This window comes from Physella acuta, unplaced genomic scaffold, assembly GCF_028476545.2.
Source record: "Physella acuta isolate Inbredline_101_S28 unplaced genomic scaffold, ASM2847654v3 ptg000208l, whole genome shotgun sequence".
In the NCBI taxonomy this organism is placed as follows: domain Eukaryota; kingdom Metazoa; phylum Mollusca; class Gastropoda; family Physidae; genus Physella; species Physella acuta.
In genome coordinates this window covers 682,389-704,012 of record NW_026731727.1, presented here as the reverse complement: position 1 = coordinate 704,012, position 21,624 = coordinate 682,389, and the positions used below count along the sequence as shown (strand labels likewise).

At 37.4% G+C, this 21,624-nt stretch overlaps 1 protein-coding gene across 1 annotated transcript in view; it reads left to right on the top strand.

The window, feature by feature from the left end:
• The window catches only part of LOC131937335 (doublecortin domain-containing protein 1), a 52,958-nt gene extending 33,742 nt beyond the window's left edge, over positions 1–19,216 (top strand). The window contains exons 24-40 of the mRNA XM_059294650.1: positions 193–312; positions 1,655–1,901; positions 2,309–2,492; positions 2,849–3,001; positions 4,890–5,081; positions 5,191–5,402; positions 5,600–5,670; positions 6,191–6,332; positions 6,592–6,851; positions 7,595–7,757; positions 9,233–9,400; positions 10,056–10,199; positions 10,456–10,694; positions 11,322–11,417; positions 12,723–12,872; positions 14,007–14,192; positions 18,655–19,216. Coding sequence (XP_059150633.1) covers positions 193–312; positions 1,655–1,901; positions 2,309–2,492; positions 2,849–3,001; positions 4,890–5,081; positions 5,191–5,402; positions 5,600–5,670; positions 6,191–6,332; positions 6,592–6,851; positions 7,595–7,757; positions 9,233–9,400; positions 10,056–10,199; positions 10,456–10,694; positions 11,322–11,417; positions 12,723–12,872; positions 14,007–14,192; positions 18,655–18,723 — 2,796 coding nt within the window. The 3' untranslated portion in view covers positions 18,724–19,216. The remainder of the gene's footprint in view (positions 1–192; positions 313–1,654; positions 1,902–2,308; positions 2,493–2,848; positions 3,002–4,889; positions 5,082–5,190; positions 5,403–5,599; positions 5,671–6,190; positions 6,333–6,591; positions 6,852–7,594; positions 7,758–9,232; positions 9,401–10,055; positions 10,200–10,455; positions 10,695–11,321; positions 11,418–12,722; positions 12,873–14,006; positions 14,193–18,654) is intronic.
• The last annotated feature ends 2,408 nt before the right edge of the window (positions 19,217–21,624 follow it).

Below are 21,624 nucleotides of genomic sequence, written 5' to 3'. Positions count from 1 at the left end.
TGAGATTTGATACTAATTTATATTCAATCTATATTCAATTTCAAAAATTACATACATCAATGTTATTTAATATTTTAGAAATATTTGAACTATGTTTACTTTTGAATTGACAGTTTTAGACATTTTTGAGATAAGCAAAGTCAGTGTCCTCTTAAATTTTTTGAATTAATTTCCTCTTTGAACATTTCAAAGTTGGTGAAAGACAACACACCCGAGTCAAAAAGTAAAGAGAAGCCAGAGCTTGCCATGCTGTCTGCTGGTACAGAGCTCCACTGTATGGAGATGTCAGTCCTCAGCATGGAGTTCCAGATGGTAACTTTTTTTTTTTAAAGAAATCTGGACCTGACATATTGTTAAAAGGGGGAAGAGCTTGCTTGACTAACTCACATACATTGCTGGTGTATTGTTGTGCACATGTTTTCCTCTTTGGCTTGAAAACAAAACTTTAGAAAAAAAAACTTTACATTAAACCATTACTCCTGCTATTCCAATGTCCTAGTTCTTTGGCTTGAAAACAAAACTTTAGAAAAAAAAACTTTACATTAAACCATTACTCCTGCTATTCCAATGTCCTAGTTCTTTGGCTTGAAAACAAAACTTTAGAAAAAAAAACTTTACATTAAACCATTACTCCTGCTATTCCAATGTCCTAGTTCTTTGGCTTGAAAACAAAACTTTAGAAAAAAAAACTTTACATTAAACCATTACTCCTGCTATTCCAATGTCCTAGTTCTTTGGCTTGAAAACCAAACTTTAGAAAAAAAAAAAACTTTACATTAAACCATTACTCCTGCTATTCCAATGTCCTAGTTCTTTGGCTTGAAAACCAAACTTTAGAATAAAAAAACTTTACATTAAACTATTTAAACCATTACTCCCCGTGTAGGAATTTTTTTTCAGCACAACCAAGCAAAGGAACTTGAATCTTTTTTCTCCTGTAGGTGGTTAAAATAATTAATTAATTAAAATGTTCACCTACATTAAAAAATGTACACAAAATGAAATTCACTGTTTATTGTGCATTAGATTTAATTATAATGCAATAAACATTTTATTTTAAAAAGCAACATTAAACTTGATGGTGTACAAAACAAGTGTTCTCATATCACATGTTTATAGTTGCATAGGACAATATTGGCACTACATCAGAAAAATCTCAGCCACTTTCAGCCACATGGGAAAGTAAAGGGTATCACCTGGTGCGACACTTAATGGTGTCACCCCCCCCACCCCCCCCCCCCCCCCCCGAGAGACGTAGTGACCCTTCCCGGTGCCGGGGACATACTTTTTTCAATTTTTGATTTGCACCCCCCCCCCTCAAACTTTCGATTTGCACCCCACTCCACCCTTGTTGGGATTTCTTAAATTTGCTCTTAAAAGCCTTTTTAACACTCGAATTAATCACTTAATTATTTTTTGCCTTGGTGTCACCCCCCTTAATGGTGTCACCCGGTGCGGTCTGCACCCCCCCCCCCCCCCTGTCACTATGCCACTGGTAAAGGGTTAAGTAAATTTAAATAGTAATATATCTAAGGCTAGAAAAATTCAAACAATTTATGGTGTTTACTTAGCGCTTAGTACAATAGCCGGTGCTAGTTTTGAATTAATGTTGTCAGTTTCTGGATCCTTGCTAGTTTTGAATTAATGTTGTCAGTTTCTGGATCACTGCACCTCTCTGTTGGATCTGCCATTTGCTGCCAGAAGACTCTTTGATGCAGAAGGGAAAGAACTCTTTCATATCCAAAACCTGGAGCGAGATGCCTTGGTGTACGTGTCCTGTGGCGAGGAATGGTCCAACCCCCAATACTCTAAAGAAGAACAAAGCCGACGGTTCCTCTTGTCACAGCTCACATCTGATGTTGTTAAAATACAGCAGTTTTGTTCCATGAGGAACCCTGAAAGTAAGATGTTATATTTTAGTTTTTTAACAAATGTTTAAAACGTCGAAAAGTAAGACAAAATATTTTATTTTGTAAACAAATGCTTTAAACATTTTAGTCTCCTTATGCCAGCATGGTGAGTCTTGTGATGATTTAAAAATCCAATAGAAGCATAAAATTAAAGTAATATTCAAACTTCTAAAAACCAAAGCACCAACAATAGAAGCATTCAAGTAATATTCAAACCTCTAAAAACCAAAGCACCAACAGAATCTTGAGACAGTTTGGTGTTTGTCTGGACTGGTGGTGTTAGTCCGCTATGTTTTCCTATGTAGAGCCCGTTAAGTCTTGCTAGCAACATCATTGGTAGAGCAGGAGGCAAACTATTTGTTTTCTTGGTAAAAACTGGTCTTGTTTTTATGTTGTAGACTTTGTACTTGAAATCAGTGGCCCTGTGGCTCCAGGAAGTGAACTGGTTGTAAACAAAGATTGGTTGCATCAAGTCCCACAGGACAGCAGGCAGGAACAAGCTACACTCAGTGGAAGAAGTGCTCAGCAATTCTCCCAGTATGATGAAGAAGATGAAAACATTGCTGATTCAAGTCACGTTTTGTGAGTAGCTATGGATTTGTTCCATTAATGATGCTACGAGCAGAATCTTTCTTATACTATGCTATAGATTCTGCTGTTGAAATAAAATTTACTGTAGAACATCTAAAATAGATTCTGCTGTTGAAATAAATTTACTGTAGAACATCTAAAATAGATTCTGCTGTTGAAATAAAATTTACTGTAGAACATCTAAAATAGATTCTGCTGTTGAAATAAATTTACTGTAGAACATCTAAAATAGATTCTGCTGTTGAAATAAATTTACTGTAGAACATCTAAAATAGATTCTGTTGCTGAAATAAATTTACTGTAGAACATCTAAAATAGATTCTGTTGTCGAAATAAATTTACTGTAGAACATCTCATGAGCGTGCACACATGAGGTCAGATGAATATGCAAATAACCTCAAGTGGCCTTGGGAGAGACTTGTCAATGTCAACAACAGTTTGGACACAGAGGATCCTGAAGCTCAGAGGTTCACAGACAGAGACCTGTATGAAAAGTTTAAGTAAGTCTTAGCCTGCTCTCCTGTGCGAAAAGTTTAAGTAAGGCTTGGCCTGCTCTCCTGTATGTTAAGTGTCTTAGCCTCCTCTCTTGTATAAGAAGTTTAAGTAAGTCTTAGCCCGCTCTCCTGTATGTTAAGTTTATGTAAGTCTTAGCCTACTCTCCTGTAGGGTAGACTGTTCTAACTCTGACTGATTCGTTTTCGTCCGAGCCGTAAATTCGCTTCTCTTCATTATATTTTGTTAAATAATCAACATAAGGGTTTCATTTTTACACCATTAAAAAACGTTATCCCACGCTGATTGGTTTGGTATAAATAGTTAACGAATAATCATTAACTCAATCCGTCCCATGAGCCGCGAGATGCGGCTTGGGCCAGCTTCACAGTAAGCCTGCGAGCCGCAACGTCCAGCTTGACTTCACTAGTGTTTGTTTCTTTAATAAGTCATTTAACATGTACAAAACCTACATTTTTCAACATAACTCACAATTATCTTCATTTACTACTATAGAAATTTCATTTCTGTTCATTTTGATGTATAATACATAAATCTGATTAGAAAAAAATAGGAGCTATAATTTTTTAAGTAGGTGAGGGTTGTATAAAAAAATTTGGTAATGGAAATGAGGTTAGGAGGTGGAAAAGCCTCTGGTATAGAAAGAGTTTAGATAATAATTCTTATATTCAAGTCTAGACATTGACTTCACTTCGTTATGTTTGGTTTTAACTTTGACCGGGTTGCTCTAACTTTGACCGCTATAAGCCTATTTATAAATTATTGTCTACATATAAATTATTGTTTTTTTCCAATAAATCTATGGTTTAACGTTGTCAAAAGATCAGGGAATTGAAATAAAATAAATGTGTAGGGCTATATTGGGGTAGAAATGCTATTTAACTTTAAAATAACTAAAATAAAAAATGAATAGATGGCGCAGGCTTAACTAGGGTGGGGTGGGGGTATTAATCGTTAGGTCTTTTATACATGGCACTGTTATATTCAGTTATGTTTATGTCTTATGAAAAAAGAATGTTCTGCTGATTAAACGATTCAATAAAACTATAATTAAACTAAGATAATTCAAGCAAAATTATGTTTTTAGGGTCAAGTTTTTCAGTTGGTCAAAGTTAGGACTATGCCAATTTTAAGTGGTTTTAACTTTGACCAATTTGTTTTTCAATTTTCTTTTTACATTTTTATTACATTTAAAAAATAAATAAAAACACACATATAGTACAACCTATTTTATAAGTGTTAATATAATATAAAAAATGTTATTTTATAAATTACTTGTATTTCGAGGATTGTAAAGCATGACACCTCTAAGACAGCAAAAATGGAATTCATCATTTTCAGGCGATAAAATTCACTGACAAGTTGTACTTAATATTTGCTGTTCATTCATGATCGCGAAAATTATTAAAAATAGATACGACCTTAAATAAGGAAAATCCCCCACAATTCAAATGTGTAACTAATTGTATAATTTATTTTGGCCAATGGTATTTGTACAAATTTTTATATATATTTTTTTTCTGACCATAGTAAGAAATTGGTTGAAGTTAGAACTCGGTAGAAGTTAGAGCAGTCTACCCTATGTTAAGTAAGTCTTAGCCTGCTCTCTTGTATAAGGAGTAAGTGTTAGCCTGCTCTCTTGTATAAGAAGTAAGTCTTAGCCTACTCTCTTGTATAAGAAGTAAGTCTTAGCCTGCTCTCTTGTATAAGAAGTAAGGCTTGGCATGCTCTCAGCCCATACTATTTTAACCCTCATACTGTTGCGCTGTCTGTTGAAATTCTCTCTGCAAGTTATTAGACAAAATCTTGAATCAAATGGAAATAATATTGAGTAACATTTCAGATTGATTAAGTTCAGTATTTTCTGGCCTGCAGACCCCAGTCAACGCCCCACTTGTCACAAGAGAGCCTGCAGAAGTTTGCTTATGAAGACGGCTACATCTCAGTGGCCTGCAACAAGGCTCTGGTTCTGTCCATTTGCCACACTGATGGCCGCATGGCACGAGTCATTTTAGCCAAACGTCACCCAGACGACATCCACCAGAGATGGACCTTGAGAGAAAATGGGTGAGATTTTTATTCCTTCTTCAACACTGGTTACACTAGCAAAAAAAACTAAAAACACAATAAAAAAGTTTTCCTGAGTTTTTCTGTATAAAATTTGTTTTTTTTTTAGCGAAATAAGTGCTCGCCACAACCAGCACATGGTCTTAAGCGTTTCAATGCCAGCAACTGCTACAGGTTCCTCCCCCAGCCAAAGTTTTACTGGCTGTCCCATTGTGCTTCAGGCACGATGTACAAATATGTTTGGTAAAGCCCATCAGAGGTGGCGCTACGACGCAGAGTCAGGTCTCATCAATGCTTTTTACACAGAACTCCCTGACAAAGGTTAGTCCAGCTCAGCTAGTTGAGGATTGTATGGCAGCTGATGTTAGTCTAATTTTTTATAGACCTGGTTTTTATAGGAGTTACTGCGTACAAGCACTCATTAAGATACAGCATTGTTAAAAACACATTTTTAGTCCATGCCAACAATAGTTTACCCATTTGGTTAGATCTAAATTTAGCACATTTTTTTACTGCAGAGATTACCGCAGCCAACAGAGCAGATGTTTGTACATATGCTATTGTTCAAGGTGTGGACATAGATCAGCCTGTAAGTTATTTCAATGGGCCAACTATTTATTTTTGGTGTACACGGTTGAAACTTGTCAAGACACGGTTGAACTTTGTCATGACATGGTTGAACTTTGTCATGACACGGTTGAACTTTGTCATGACACAGTTGAACTTTGTCATGACACGGTTGAACTTTGTCATGACACGGTTGAACTTTGTCATGACACGGTTGAACTTTGTCATGACACGGTTGAACTTTGTCATGACACAATTGAACATTGACTTGATCAAAACTTGATTCTTGTTTGACAGGGCGAGGGTAACTTGATCAAAACTTGATTCTTGTTTGACAGGGCGAGGGTAACTTGATCAAAACTTGATTCTTGTTTGACAGGGCGAGGGTAACTTGATCAAAACTTGATTCTTGTTTGACAGGGCGAGGGTAACTTGATCAAAACTTGATTCTTGTTTGACAGGGCGAGGGTAACTTGATCAAAACTTGATTCTTGTTTGACAGGGCGAGGGTAACTTGATCAAAACTTGATTCTTGTTGACAGGGCTACCTGGTAGAGATGTCTGGGCCAGGTGAAAAGGCCGTGCACCTGAAAGTCTGCGTCTCCTGCGCTAGAGCCATGCGCGGAAGATTCAAAGTTGAGCAGCTCCCAGCGAACACACGCTTTCATTGTGCTATGGGAGATGGTGAGTGGGTCAATGGGAGATGGTGAGTGGGTCAATGGGAGATGGTGAGTGGGTCAATGGGAGATGGTGAGTGGGTCAGTGGGAGATGGTGAGTGGGTCAGTGGGAGATGGTGAGTGGGTCAATGGGAGATGGTGAGTGGGTCAATGCTTTCACTGGTGGTCAAGATGTTCTAAAAAAAGCTGATCACAGTCTAGTAAAGTATGGCCCAAAGATCTGGCTCATTAAGTCCTAATGATCACAATGTCCATCTGACTTCAGCAAAGCGCCGGTCAGTCAGGCAGATTGGCAGCCTGAAGGTGTTGCAGAACAAAGTTGACCTGTCCACCCATGAAGCTGAGCTGACCCTGTCCAGCTGCAGGCAAATGTTGGAGGAGCTCAAGCAGCAGACCAGCGTCAAGACAATCAAGAAGAAAATCAACTCAATCAGATCCGTCCAGATGGTCAAGGTCATGGCCTACAAAAATGGGGAGGGGCGGTTGAGGAAGGGGGAAATAATCTGTGGGTCAAGTGTTGAAGGGGTGAGTAGAGTTGTCTAGATCCTGTCTCATGTTGAGTGTCTTGTCTAGATCCTGTCTCATGTTGAGTGTCTTGTCTAGATCCTGTCTCATGTTGAGTGGCTTGTCTAGATCTTGTCTCATGTTGAGTGTCTTGTCTAGATCCTGTCTCATGTTGAGTGTCTAGATCCTGTCTCATGTTGAGTGTCTAGATCCTGTCTCATGTTGAGTGTCTAGATCCTGTCTCATGTTGAGTGTCTTGTCTAGATCCTGTCTCATGTTGAGTGTCTAGATCCTGTCTCATGTTGAGTGTCTAGATCCTGTCTCATGTTGAGTGTCTAGATCCTGTCTCATGTTGAGTGTCTAGATCCTGTCTCATGTTGAGTGTCTAGATCCTGTCTCATGTTGAGTGTCTAGATCCTGTCTCATGTTGAGTGTCTAGATCCTGTCTCATGTTGAGTGTCTAGATCCTGTCTCATGTTGAGTGTCTTGTCTAGATCCTGTCTCATGTTGAGTGTCTAGATCCTGTCTCATGTTGAGTGTCTAGATCCTGTCTCATGTTGAGTGTCTAGATCCTGTCTCATGTTGAGTGTCTAGATCCTGTCTCATGTTGAGTGTCTAGATCCTGTCTCATGTTGAGTGTCTAGATCCTGTCTCATGTTGAGTGTCTTGTCTAGATCCTGTCTCATGTTGAGTGTCTTGTCTAGATCCTGTCTCATGTTGAGTGTCTTGTCTAGATCCTGTCTCATGTTGAGTGTCTTGTCTAGATCCTGTCTCAGTGTGGTCACAGACTTGGTTTGACCAGCGCCGCCAGGAGGATGTATCTAGAGGATGGCACCATAGTCCTGGGTGTGGAGGAGCTGGTCAGACACGCAGTGGACAACTGCAGGGCTGAGATGGTCAGCCTGCTGCAGCAACGTGACAAACCTGGTAAGTCATCAGCCCCTGGTTAAACCTGGTAACTCATCAGCCCTGGTTAAACCTGGTAACTCATCAGCCCTGGTTAAACCTGGTAACTCATCAGCCCCTGGTTAAACCTGGTAACTCATCAGCCCTGGTTAAACCTGGTAACTCATCAGCCCCTGGTTAAACCTGGTAACTCATCAGCCCTGGTTAAACCTGGTAACTCATCAGCCCCTGGTTAAACCTGGTAACTCATCAGCCCCTGGTTAAACCTGGTAACTCATCAGCCCTGGTTAAACCTGGTAACTCATCAGCCCCTGGTTAAACCTGGTAACTCATCAGCCCTGGTTAAACCTGGTAACTCATCAGCCCTGGTTAAACCTGGTAACTCATCAGCCCCTGGTTAAACCTGGTAACTCATCAGCCCCTGGTTAAACCTGGTAACTCATCAGCCCTGGTTAAACCTGGTAACTCATCAGCCCCTTGTTAAACCTGGTAACTCATCAGCCCTGGTTAAACCTGGTAACTCATCAGCCCCTGGTTAAACCTGGTAACTCATCAGCCCCTGGTTAAACCTGGTAACTCATCAGCCCTGGTTAAACCTGGTAACTCATCAGCCCTGGTTAAACCTGGTAACTCATCAGCCCCTGGTTAAACCTGGTAACTCATCAGCCCCTGGTTAAACCTGGTAACTCATCAGCCCTGGTTAAACCTGGTAACTCATCAGCCCCTTGTTAAACCTGGTAACTCATCAGCCCTGGTTAAACCTGGTAACTCATCAGCCCCTGGTTAAACCTGGTAACGCATCAGCCTCTGGTTAAACCTGATAACTCATCAGCCCTGGTTAAACCTGGTAAGTTATCAGCCCTGGTTAAAATGTCTGGTCATTATTGTGCTAATCCCTAGTGGAAACAAAAAACTTTTAAAAGATGAAACTGAGAACCACATAGAATAGCCTGTTGCTTGACCTACTTACTTTTACCGTAGTCATGGTAATGATGGCTGCCGAAAACGATACCGTTTTTTAAACAATGTTTGATGGTCATTTCAGAAATATATTTATATACTAATAATCGTTATTTTTGCATATTAGTCAATGATACTACTCTAATTTTAACAATGGACGATTAGTGTTTGATGCAACTTTGCCAGTAGTACATTCTTTTTGTCTAAACACTTAGAATATTAAGCAGAGCATAATAAAAGTAAGCTAAACATGAATTGCTTTATGTAATATTGTTGTAAACTTACTCAAAAATATTGTAAACTATAGAAAATTATGTATTATTATTTTTAAACTCTTAAGCTATTTGGACTCAAACACAATAAGCTAATTGCCCTGCAAGTTTTAGTTTTTGATGTGGCTGTCTGTTTAATTAAACAAAAATATATGAGCTGTCATTTTGTTGGTCATGTACAGTAAAAATTTTTTGTTATTTCTGGAGAGTAAAGAGTTTTGTTTTAAATTGCTGCTGTTTGCAAAGTGTGTTGACATTTTCCAGTGGCTGAAGAAAAAGATGAGCTAGCCCAGCTAGAGCAGCTGCACAGCGCAGCCATACTGCAGGTGACAGAACAGATGCAGAGGTCAGCTGAAAGGTTGCAGGATATAAATAGAATAACACAAGAAGAGGAGGAGTCTTCAGAGCAAAAAGAAGATCTTCAGCAGAAAGGTGAAGACAGATACACAAACACACCCACAACAACAAATGCCAACACACCACATTTACCTGCACACACTAGTATACACACACCAGCACACACACCCACACCCATTTGCTAATTATAGAGCAAGCTATAACATTGAGATCATAAGTTTTACCAACATAGAATCTACACTTTAAATGCACTTCCAACTATATTTTAACCCCACAATTTCCCACTGCATATTTCAACCCCATGATTTAAATGTTGACATAATTTAACTCCATGATTTAGATATTGACATATTTTAACCCCATGATTTAAATGTTGACATATTTTAACCCCATGATTTAAATGTTGACATATTTTAACCCCATGATTTAAATGTTGACATATTTTAACCCCATGATTTAAATGTTGACATAATTTAACTCCATGATTTAGATATTGACATATTTTAACCCCATGATTTAAATGTTGACATATTTTAACCCCATGATTTAAATGTTGACATATTTTAACCCCATGATTTAAATGTTGACATATTTTAACCCCATGATTTAAATGTTGACATAATTTAACTCCATGATTTAGATATTGACATATTTTAATCCCATGATTTAAATGTTGACATATTTTAACCCCATGATTTAAATGTTGACATATTTTAACCCCATGATTTAGATGTTGACAGAGAAGAAGCCCAGAAAATGGCCAGAGAGCAGGAGCTGATGTTAAAAGGCATCAAGTTACCTCCCCTTGATGTTATTCTCAGGGCCCCCATTGAAGTGTGGATCTCAAGTGGGAAAGCTTTCATTTCCCCTGATGGTAGGACATGAATTCTGTTTTATTTGAGCATTTCTAGCAAGACAATCATTTCCCCTGATGGTAGGACATGAATTCTGTTTTATTTGAACATTTCTAGCAAGACAATCATTTCACCCAATCTGTCAAATAAAATAGGATTTAAAAAATTGATGTTTATTATAAATTTTAACTTGGTCAACTTGAGGCATAAATTGTCATTGTTGAATTATAAATAAGATGAAAGTTACTCAGCTGATACTCCATGTTTCAATGCTAGTTGTGGAATCTAAGGAAGAAAACAGAAGAAAGAAAAGAAACTTCCGTGCCCAAGTGAGCCTGGCACTAGACATAGAAAAACACGTCCTGCGGCAGATGCGAGGCAGACGGCTGGAGCAGATGGAGCCTGGGGTGTACAAGTCCACCCTGTCCAGCACGCAGCCAGTAGTGCTGGAGAAACATTGGCAGGAGCCTACAGTGGAGGAGATGGACAAACATCATGCTGTACACAAGCTGCAGGTACGGCTGTCCTACAGGCTCTGTCCTCTGCTCTGGGTAATGTCCTACAGGCTCTGTCCTCTGCTCTGGGTAATGTCCTACAGGCTCTGTCCTCTGCTCTGGGTAATGTCCTACAGGCTCTGTCCTCTGCTCTGGGTAATGTCCTACAGGCTCTGTCCTCTGCTCTGGGTAATGTCCTACAGGCTCTGTCCTCTGCTCTGGGTAATGTCCTTCAGGGTCTGTCCTCTGGGTAATGTCCTACATGGAGCTAGCACAATAGATGATTGTCCTACAATGTGCTGACAATATTTCTGATGGTTTAGTTTAAGAAAGAAAGCAGTTTGGCTCACAAACTTGTAGCCTCTTCAGCTGGAAGTGCCGTCTAAACCTTCCCTCACTGTTTTAAAATATCCGAGAATGAACTCAGTCTAACAACTATGAAAAAGGCTGTGCTGACATTTCACTAAGTCGTATAGAATCTAGGAAGTAAATGTTTTCAATAGCAAAGGGTCTACAGTGAAACCAGTCTTATTCTAGATCTAGTAGATTCCCATTTTTTTTTTACCAGGATATTTTAGGTTTCTTTTGGGTTACTAAATATAAAAAAAAAATTCAAAAATTGTTATTAAAATTATAAAATCTTTTTAGAGTCACCTTTCTGAAATTCGAGCTTATCAATCTGAAAAAAATTCAAGCTTTAGTGGAATCAAATTAGATGGAAGATTATACCAACAGCCAAACATGGTAAGTTAATAACGAGGATTAAAAAATAAAAATTATTCAAAAACATTTTTTTATTCCATTTATCCTGTTTAAGTGATTAGCCATCTAGATCTAGACATTCTTTAAATTCAATTCTGATTTTGGTTTTAAAGATTTTATAAAGTTTTTATTACCAGAAAGTCAAAGGTCAGCCTGAACCATTATGTTGGTCCTAGCCAATCAGAAATTCTTGTCTATCCCATGTAGAAACGTGTCCTTGTCTATCCCATGTACAAATGTGTCCTTGTCTATCCCATGTAGAAATGTGTCCTTGTCTATCCCATGTAGAAATGTGTCCTTGTCTATCCCATGTACAAATGTGTCCTTGTCTATCCCATGTAGAAACGTGTCCTTGTCTATCCCATGTAGAAATGTGTCCTTGTCTATCCCATGTAGAAACGTGTCCTTGTCTATCCCATGTAGAAATGTGTCCTTGTCTATCCCATGTAGAAACGTGTCCTTGTCTATCCCATGTACAAATGTGTCCTTGTCTATCCCATGTAGAAACATGTCCTGGTCTATCCCATGTACAAACGTGTCCTTGTCTATCCCATGTAGAAATGTGTCCTTGTCTATCCCATGTACAAATGTGTCCTTGTCTATCCCATGTAGAAACATGTCCTGGTCTATCCCATGTACAAACGTGTCCTTGTCTATCCCATATAGAAATGTGTCCTTGTCTATCCTATGTAGAAACGTATCCTTGTCTATCCCATATAGAAATGTGTCCTTGTCTATCCCATGTAGAAACGTGTCCTTGTCTATCCTATGTAGAAACGTGTCCTTGTCTATCCCATGTAGAAATGTGTCCTTGTCTATCCCATGTACAAACGTGTCCTTGTCTATCCCATGTAGAAATGTGTCCTTGTCTATCCCATGTACAAATGTGTCCTTGTCTATCCCATGTAGAAATGTGTCCTTGTCTATCCCATGTACAAATGTGTCCTTGTCTATCCCATGTACAAATGTGTCCTTGTCTATCCTATGTAGAAACGTGTCCTTGTCTATCCCATGTACAAATGTGTCCTTGTCTATCCCATGTAGAAATGTGTCCTTGTCTATCCCATGTACAAACGTGTCCTTGTCTATCCCATGTACAAATGTGTCCTTGTCTATCCCATGTAGAAATGTGTCCTTGTCTATCCCATGTACAAACGTGTCCTTGTCTATCCCATGTAGAAACGTGTCCTTGTCTATCCCATGTAGAAACGTGTCCTTGTCTATCCCATGTAGAAACGTGTCCTTGTCTATCCCATGTACAAATGTGTCCTTGTCTATCCCATGTAGAAACGTGTCCTGGTCTATCCTAATGGTGAATCTGTGGAGCGGAGCATCTATGTTTGGGGCAGCTCACTGGAGGAGATCCTTGACAACGCCACATTCAAGCTGTCTTTGAGGAAACAAGCAAAGATCATCTACACTGTGGAAGGTCAAAGGGTAAGGGAGACTTCTCTAGTAACATGCAACCATTCAAATGGCATGTCTTTGACCTACTCAGTAACTATTGTATAGTGAATAATATTTAGCCAGATCAACAATTTTTAGGGGATTTTTTCCCCACTCTGAGATTAGTCAGTGTTTTTTTTCCCTTTTTTTTTGGAGTTGGGGGAAAGGGGAAGAGACGGACAGATACTGGTAAAAGTAAAAAATATTTTCTATAGACTTCTTCTATTTTGTTGTAGGTGGGGGTGGGGTGGGGTGGGGTGGTAATGATGTCTGTAGGATGTCTAGGTTTCCACCGATGACTCAGTCAGCTGTTGCAGGTGGGGTGGGGGTGGGGGGTGGTAATGATGTCTGTTGGATGTCTAGGTTTCCACCAATGACTCAGTTGTTGCAGGTGGGGGGTGGGGTGGTAATGATGTCTGTTGGATGTCTAGGTTTCCACCAATGACTCAGCTGTTGCAGGTGGGGGGTGGGGGTGGGGTGGTAATGATGTCTGTTGGATGTCTAGGTTTCCACCAATGACTCAGCTGTTGCAGGTGGGGGTGGGGTGGTAATGATGTCTGTTGGATGTCTAGGTTTCCACCGATGACTCAGTCAGCTGTTGCAGGTGGGGTAGGGGTGGGGGGTGGTAATGATGTCTGTTGGATGTCTAGGTTTCCACCAATGACTCAGTCAGCTGTTGCAGGTGGGGGTGGGGTGGTAATGATGTCTGTTGGATGTCTAGGTTTCCACCGATGACTCAGTCAGCTGTTGCAGGTGGGGTAGGGGTGGGGGGTGGTAATGATGTCTGTAGGATGTCTAGGTTTCCACCAATGACTCAGTCAGCTGTTGCAGGTGGGGTGGGGGTGGGGGATGGTAATGATGTCTGTAGGATGTCTAGGTTTCCACCAATGACTCAGTCAGCTGTTGCAGGTGGGGGGGGGGTGGTAATAATGTCTGTAGGATGTCTAGGTTTCCACAAATGACTCAGTCAGCTGTTGCAGTTGGGGGGGTGGGGTGGTAATGATGTCTGTTGGATGTCTAGGTTTCCACCAATGACTCAGTCAGCTGTTGCAGGTGGGGGGTGGGGTGGTAATGATGTCTGTGGGATGTCTAGGTTTCCACCAATGACTCAGTCAGCTGTTGCAGGTCCAGAGTTTTGATGAGATCCAACGTGACCAGTTGCTCTGTGTCTCAACTGGCAAGTCTTTCATGCAGATGGTCCAAGAAAAGGTCAACATAGAGGTCAAGGCTAACTGGGGAAGGGCCAGAAAACAGTATGGGTCAAAGGCCACGGATGTGGTTGTCCAAGTCCAGAAAAATGCTCGGGTTGATGTAAGTACAAGATAACCAAATGTTAACATTCATAAGGGATAACCAAATGTTAACATTCATACAAGATAACCAAATGTTAACATTCATACAAGATAACCAAATGTTAACATTCATACAAGGTAACCAAATGTTAACATTCATACAAGGTAACCAAATGTTAACATTCATACAAGATAACCAAATTTTAACATTCATACAAGATAACCAAATGTTAACATTCATACAAGATAACCAAATGTTAACATTCATACAAGATAACCAAATGTTAACATTCATACAAGGTAACCAAATGTTAACATTCATACAAGATAACCAAATGTTAACATTCATACAAGGTAACCAAATGTTAACATTCATACAAGATAACCAAATGTTAACATTCATACAAGATAACCAAATGTTAACATTCATACAAGATAACCAAATGTTAACATTCATACAAGGTAACCAAATGTTAACATTCATACAAGATAACCAAATGTTAACATTCATACAAGATAACCAAATGTTAACATTCATACAAGATAACCAAATGTTAACATTCATACAAGGTAACCAAATGTTAACATTCATACAAGATAACCAAATGTTAACATTCATACAAGGTAACCAAATGTTAACATTCATACAAGATAACCAAATGTTAACATTCATACAAGATAACCAAATGTTGGTAGAACATTCATACAAGGTAACCAAATGTTGGTAGAACATTCATACAAGGTAACCAAATGTTAGCATTCATACAAGGTAACCATATGTTAACATTCATACAAGGTAACCATATGTTAACATTCATACAAGGTAAACAAATGTTAACATTCATACAAGGTAACCATATGTTAACATTCATACAAGGTAACCAAATGTTAACATTCATACAAGGTAACCAAATGTTAACATTCATACAAGGTAACCAAATGTTGGTAGAACATTCATACAAGATAACCAAATGTTAACATTCATACAAGATAACCAAATGTTAACATTCATACAAGATAACCAAATGTTAACATTCATACAAGGTAACCAAATGTTAACATTCATACAAGGTAACCAAATGTTAACATTCATACAAGATAACCAAATGTTAACATTCATACAAGATAACCAAATGTTAACATTCATACAAGGTAACCAAATGTTAACATTCATACAAGGTAACCAAATGTTAACATTCATACAAGATAACCAAATGTTAACATTCATACAAGATAATCAAATGTTAACATTCATACAAGGTAACCAAATGTTGGTAGAACATTCATACAAGGTAACCAAATGTTAGCATTCATACAAGGTAACCATATGTTAACATTCATACAAGGTAAACAAATGTTAACATTCATACAAGGTAACCATATGTTAACATTCATACAAGGTAACCAAATGTTAACATTCATACAAGGTAACCAAATGTTAACATTCATACAAGGTAACCAAATGTTGGTAGAACATTCATACAAGATAACCAAATGTTAACATTCATACAAGATAACCAAATGTTAACATTCATACAAGGTAACCAAATGTTAACATTCATACAAGATAACCAAATGTTAACATTCATACAAGGTAACCAAATGTTAACATTCATACAAGATAACCAAATGTTAACATTCATACAAGGTAACCAAATGTTAACATTCATACAAGATAACCAAATGTTAACATTCATACAAGGTAACCAAATGTTAACATTCATACAAGATAACCAAATGTTAACATTCATACAAGGTAACCAAATGTTGGTAGAACATTCATACAAGGTAACCATATGTTAACATTCATACAAGATAACCAAATGTTAACATTCATACAAGATAACCAAATGTTAACATTCATACAAGGTAACCAAATGTTAACATTCATACAAGGTAACCAAATGTTAACATTCATACAAGATAACCAAATGTTAACATTCATACAAGATAACCAAATGTTAACATTCATACAAGGTAACCAAATGTTGGTAGAACATTCATACAAGGTAACCAAATGTTAGCATTCATACAAGGTAACCATATGTTAACATTCATACAAGGTAAACAAATGTTAACATTCATACAAGGTAACCATATGTTAACATTCATACAAGGTAACCAAATGTTAACATTCATACAAGGTAACCAAATGTTAACATTCATACAAGGTAACCAAATGTTGGTAGAACATTCATACAAGATAACCAAATGTTAACATTCATACAAGATAACCAAATGTTAACATTCATACAAGGTAACCAAATGTTAACATTCATACAAGATAACCAAATGTTAACATTCATACAAGGTAACCAAATGTTAACATTCATACAAGATAACCAAATGTTAACATTCATACAAGGTAACCAAATGTTAACATTCATACAAGATAACCAAATGTTAACATTCATACAAGGTAACCAAATGTTAACATTCATACAAGATAACCAAATGTTAACATTCATACAAGGTAACCAAATGTTGGTAGAACATTCATACAAGGTAACCATATGTTAACATTCATACAAGGTAACCATATGTTAACATTCATACAAGGTAAACAAATGTTAACATTCATACAAGGTAACTATATGTTAACATTCATACAAGGTAACCAAATGTTAACATTCATACAAGGTAACCAAATGTTAACATTCATACAAGGTAACCAAATGTTGGTAGAACATTCATACAAGATAACCAAATGTTAACATTCATACAAGGTAACCAAATGTTGGTAGAACATTCATACAAGGTAACCAAATGTTAACATTCATACAAGGTAACCAAATGTTAACATTCATACAAGGTAACCAAATGTTAACATTCATACAAGGTAACCAAATGTTGGTAGAACATTCATACAAGATAACCAAATGTTAACATTCATACAAGGTAACCAAATGTTAACATTCATACAAGGTAACCAAATGTTGGTAGAACATTCATACAAGATAACCAAATGTTAACATTCATACAAGGTAACCAAATGTTAACATTCATACAAGGTATCCAAATGTTGGTAGAACATTCATACAAGGTAACCAAATGTTGGTAGAACATTCATACAAGATAACCAAATGTTAACATTCATACAAGGTAACCAAATGTTAACATTCATACAAGGTATCCAAATGTTGGTAGAACATTCATACAAGGTATCCAAATGTTGGTAGAACATTCATACAAGGTAACCAAATGTTGGTAGAACATTCATACAAGATAACCAAATGTTAACATTCATACAAGGTAACCAAATGTTAACATTCATACAAGGTAACCAAATGTTGGTAGAACATTCATACAAGGTAACCAAATGTTAACATTCATACAAGATAACCAAATGTTAACATTCATACAAAGTATCCAAATGTTGGTAGAACATTCATACAAGGTAACTATATGTTAACATTCATACAAGGTAACCAAATGTTAACATTCATACAAGATAACCAAATGTTAACATTCATACAAGATAACCAAATGTTAACATTCATACAAGATAACCAAATGTTAACATTCATACAAGGTATCCAAATGTTGGTACAACATTCATACAAGATAACCAAATGTTAACATTCATACAAGGTATCCAAATGTTGGTACAACATTCATACAAGGAAACCAAATGTTAACATTCATACAAGATAACCAAATGTTAACATTCCTACAAGGTATCCAAATGTTGGTACAACATTCATACAAGATAACCAAATGTTAACATTCATACAAGGTATCCAAATGTTGGTACAACATTCATACAAGGTAACCAAATGTTAACATTCATACAAGGTAACCATATGTTAACATTCATACAAGGTAACCAAATGTTGGTACAACATTCATACAAGGTAACCATATGTTAACATTCATACAAGGTAACCAAATGTTGGTAGAACATTCATACAAGGTAACCATATGTTAACATTCATACAAGGTAACCAAATGTTGGTAGAACAGGTAGTTGGTGGCTTACCTCCTACAGGTAGGTGGTGGCTTACCTCCTACAGGTAGGTGGTGGCTTACCTCCTACAGGTAGGTAGGTGGTGGCTTCCCTCTTACAGGTAGTTGGTGGCTTACCTCCTACAGGTAGGTAGGTGGTGGCTTACCTCCTACAGGTAGGTAGGTGGTGGCTTCCCTCTTACAGGTAGTTGGTGGCTTACCTCCTACAGGTAGGTGGTGGCTTACCTCCTATAGGTAGGTGGTGGCTTACCTTGTTATTCACAGAGACATCAATAAGTCAAACTGACCTGTTATATTTCTTATATTAATGTATGTAAGAAGTGTTAAGTTTGTCAAGAGTTTGTCTCTCCTGTGTATTTGACCAGCTAGGTTTGTACGAGGCCTACTGTAAGTGTAGTTGGTGTCTCTCATGTCACCAGCTTGTTTTACTCAAGTTGATGCCAATTAGTGCTGGTAGTTGAATGAAGCCATTTTTAAAACATTTTAAAACATGTCTTAAACCATTTCTTCCACAGGTTGACCCATTTGGTCCCCCGCTGCTGGCCCTCCCAGAATGCCCTGCTGATTGTGGGGACTCACAGTGAGGCTGACTCTACTAGGGGCGCAATGTTGGCCAGTCACAGGTGGCCAGTCACTGGTAGCCAGTTTTAACAGATTCATTTTTATATACATTTTTAAAATTACAAATGTAACTGTATGTACCAAGCCTAATTTAATATATTTGTTTGATTCATTGAGTTTTGAATGTACAATTCACTCAATTTTGATGCTGGCTGCACCCTGTACAATTATTTTTGTTGAAAAAGAAAATGTAATGACTTGACTTTTACAGGAATATCAAAATTGTGTATTTTGTTGTGAAACAAACTGTAAACTCGGAAATTGACTAAGATGAATTAATGCTAACTGACCAAAGACTGTACTACATTTGTTGAGAAATTTGTCTTGTGTCAGTCATTATGTTTATGTACTTGTAAACCTAAATTGTCATCTTCTACTGTGATTTTTATGTGATCTCCATCTTATTGTAAAGTGCAGGCTGTTCTGATAGAGTATATTTCACATTAAAAAATGTATGCTCACAAGTGTTTGCAGTTAAACCTTATTACCTGTTAGACCACACAGAGGCGTAGCTAGGTGGGGGCCCACCATTTAGAGGGGAAGACAAAAAAAATTGCAAAATATATATCTAGTAAGAACATGCGTTCTGCTAGTTCAATTAATGATTAATTAGTTGAAAGTTCCTTAAGTACAAATTGACACCAACCTAACTAGACTTTAGACCACGCACCAACCTAATTGATTGTTCAGAAATAGTAGGTGATTAAGATACAAAGAAGAAAATTGTCTTAGAATAAAAATTGTATTGCAGCAAGAAAAGGTTTGAATAAAGACTGGGCACACAGCAACAAACACAGTAGATCATCTCACTGAACACAACAAAATACACTTGGTACATCTGATCATCAGCATAGGGGTCAATTCAAGGCACAATAGTTTTCTCTCAACCTAGGGGTCAATTCAAGGTACAATAGTTTTCTCTCAGCCTATACATACAGCATTATATCTAAACATAACCACATACATTCATTGTAACACAACACATAGTCATTGTATAATCTAAACACAACACAGTCATATGATCTAAACACAACCCAGTCATTATATAATATAAACACAACACATACTTTCACTCATTATATAATCTAATAATCTATATATAGTAAGAACATAGCTATTGGAGATATATAAAATATAAAATGCTGGCACAGCCTAACAAGTATTACCAAATATGTACCTGAGGGTGAAGGTCACAAGTCACTGTTGCTACAAGGAGGATCAGTGAAGTCTGGTACTCAGTCACTTTTTGGAAGGATTTCAATATTAGTTTGAGGTTGTGAAGTAAAATGGAGGCAGAGAGGAAGGGTACATTTGGGCTAACTAAGGCAGTATCACAAGTGGTGACTTCCCACACTCATGTCACAAAGTGACTTCCCACACAGTCACCTGTAGTGACTTCCCACACAGTCATCACCGGTGCTAACTACCCCAGGGCTGTGATTTTAACGATTGGCCTACAATACAGGTACTAATTCAAACAAACAATCGAGTTTGCCCATTTCTTTTCAAGTGGACGATTAACCTAGGTCTGCCGGTAGGCTAATACTGGACTAAATAAAGATTTTTTTTTTAGTTCTAATATTCCGCTGATATTTTCAGTTAAATATTAAAATTAAATTGCAAAAAAATGTATGCTAAAATGTTGCCGCTCTTTAGATGAAAACTATGACCCTACAGCCATTGAAAGACATTTGAAGTATCGGGTGAAAAATATAAATCAATAGATTTAAAATTTTGAAGAGAGCTTTCTAATAAAATTATTAACAGCCAGAACTACAACTGCATCATTGAAACAAAATATAAACTGTTTAAAATTTTAGGTTTTTTTTTGTGTTTTGGGGAATTTTCCGCTTGTAAAAACAAATATATGTAATGTATTTTACCAATTGTAAAAACAAACATAAGTAATATATTTTGTGTCAAATTATTTTTGCATCATACATTAATAGCTGTGTGATGTTAATTACTATTGTCAAACTTTGTGTGTGGATATATCTTTTTTTTTCTGGCACATTTGTATGGTCAACTTTAGGTTGTCTGGGTTGTTCATAAAGGTTGAGACCTGCATCAGATTTCATTGTCTGGTTGTACATAAAGTTAACATGAGTTGTTGGATAGACCTGCATCAGATTTCATTGTCTGGTTGTACATAAAGTTAACATGAGTTGTTGGATAGACCTGCATCATTGTCTGGTTGTACATAAAGTTAACATGAGTTGTTGGATAGACCTGCATCATTGTCTGGTTGTACATTAAGTTAACATGAGTTGTTGGATAGACCTGCATCATTGTCTGGTTGTACATAAAGTTAACATGAGTTGTTGGATAGACCTGCATCATTGTCTGGTTGTACATTAAGTTAACATGAGTTGTTGGATAGACCTGCATCATTGTCTGGTTGTACATAAAGTTAACATGAGTTGTTGGATAGACCTGCATCATTGTCTGGTTGTACATAAAGTTAACATGAGTTGTTGGATAGACCTGCATCAGATTTCATTGTCTGGTTGTACATAAAGTTAACATGAGTTGTTGGATAGACCTGCATCAGATTTCATTGTCTGGTTGTACATAAAGTTAACATGAGTTGTTGGATAGACCTGCATCATATTTCATTGTATGGTTGTACATAAAGTTAACATGAGTTGTTGGATAGACCTGCATCAGATTTCATTGTCTGGTTGTACATAAAGTTAACATGAGTTGTTGGATAGACCTGCATCATTGTCTGGTTGTACATAAAGTTAACATGAGTTGTAGGATAGACCTGCATCAGATTTCATTGTCTGGTTGTACATAAAGTTAACATGAGTTGTTGGATAGACCTGCATCATTGTCTGGCTGTACATAAAGTTAACATGAGT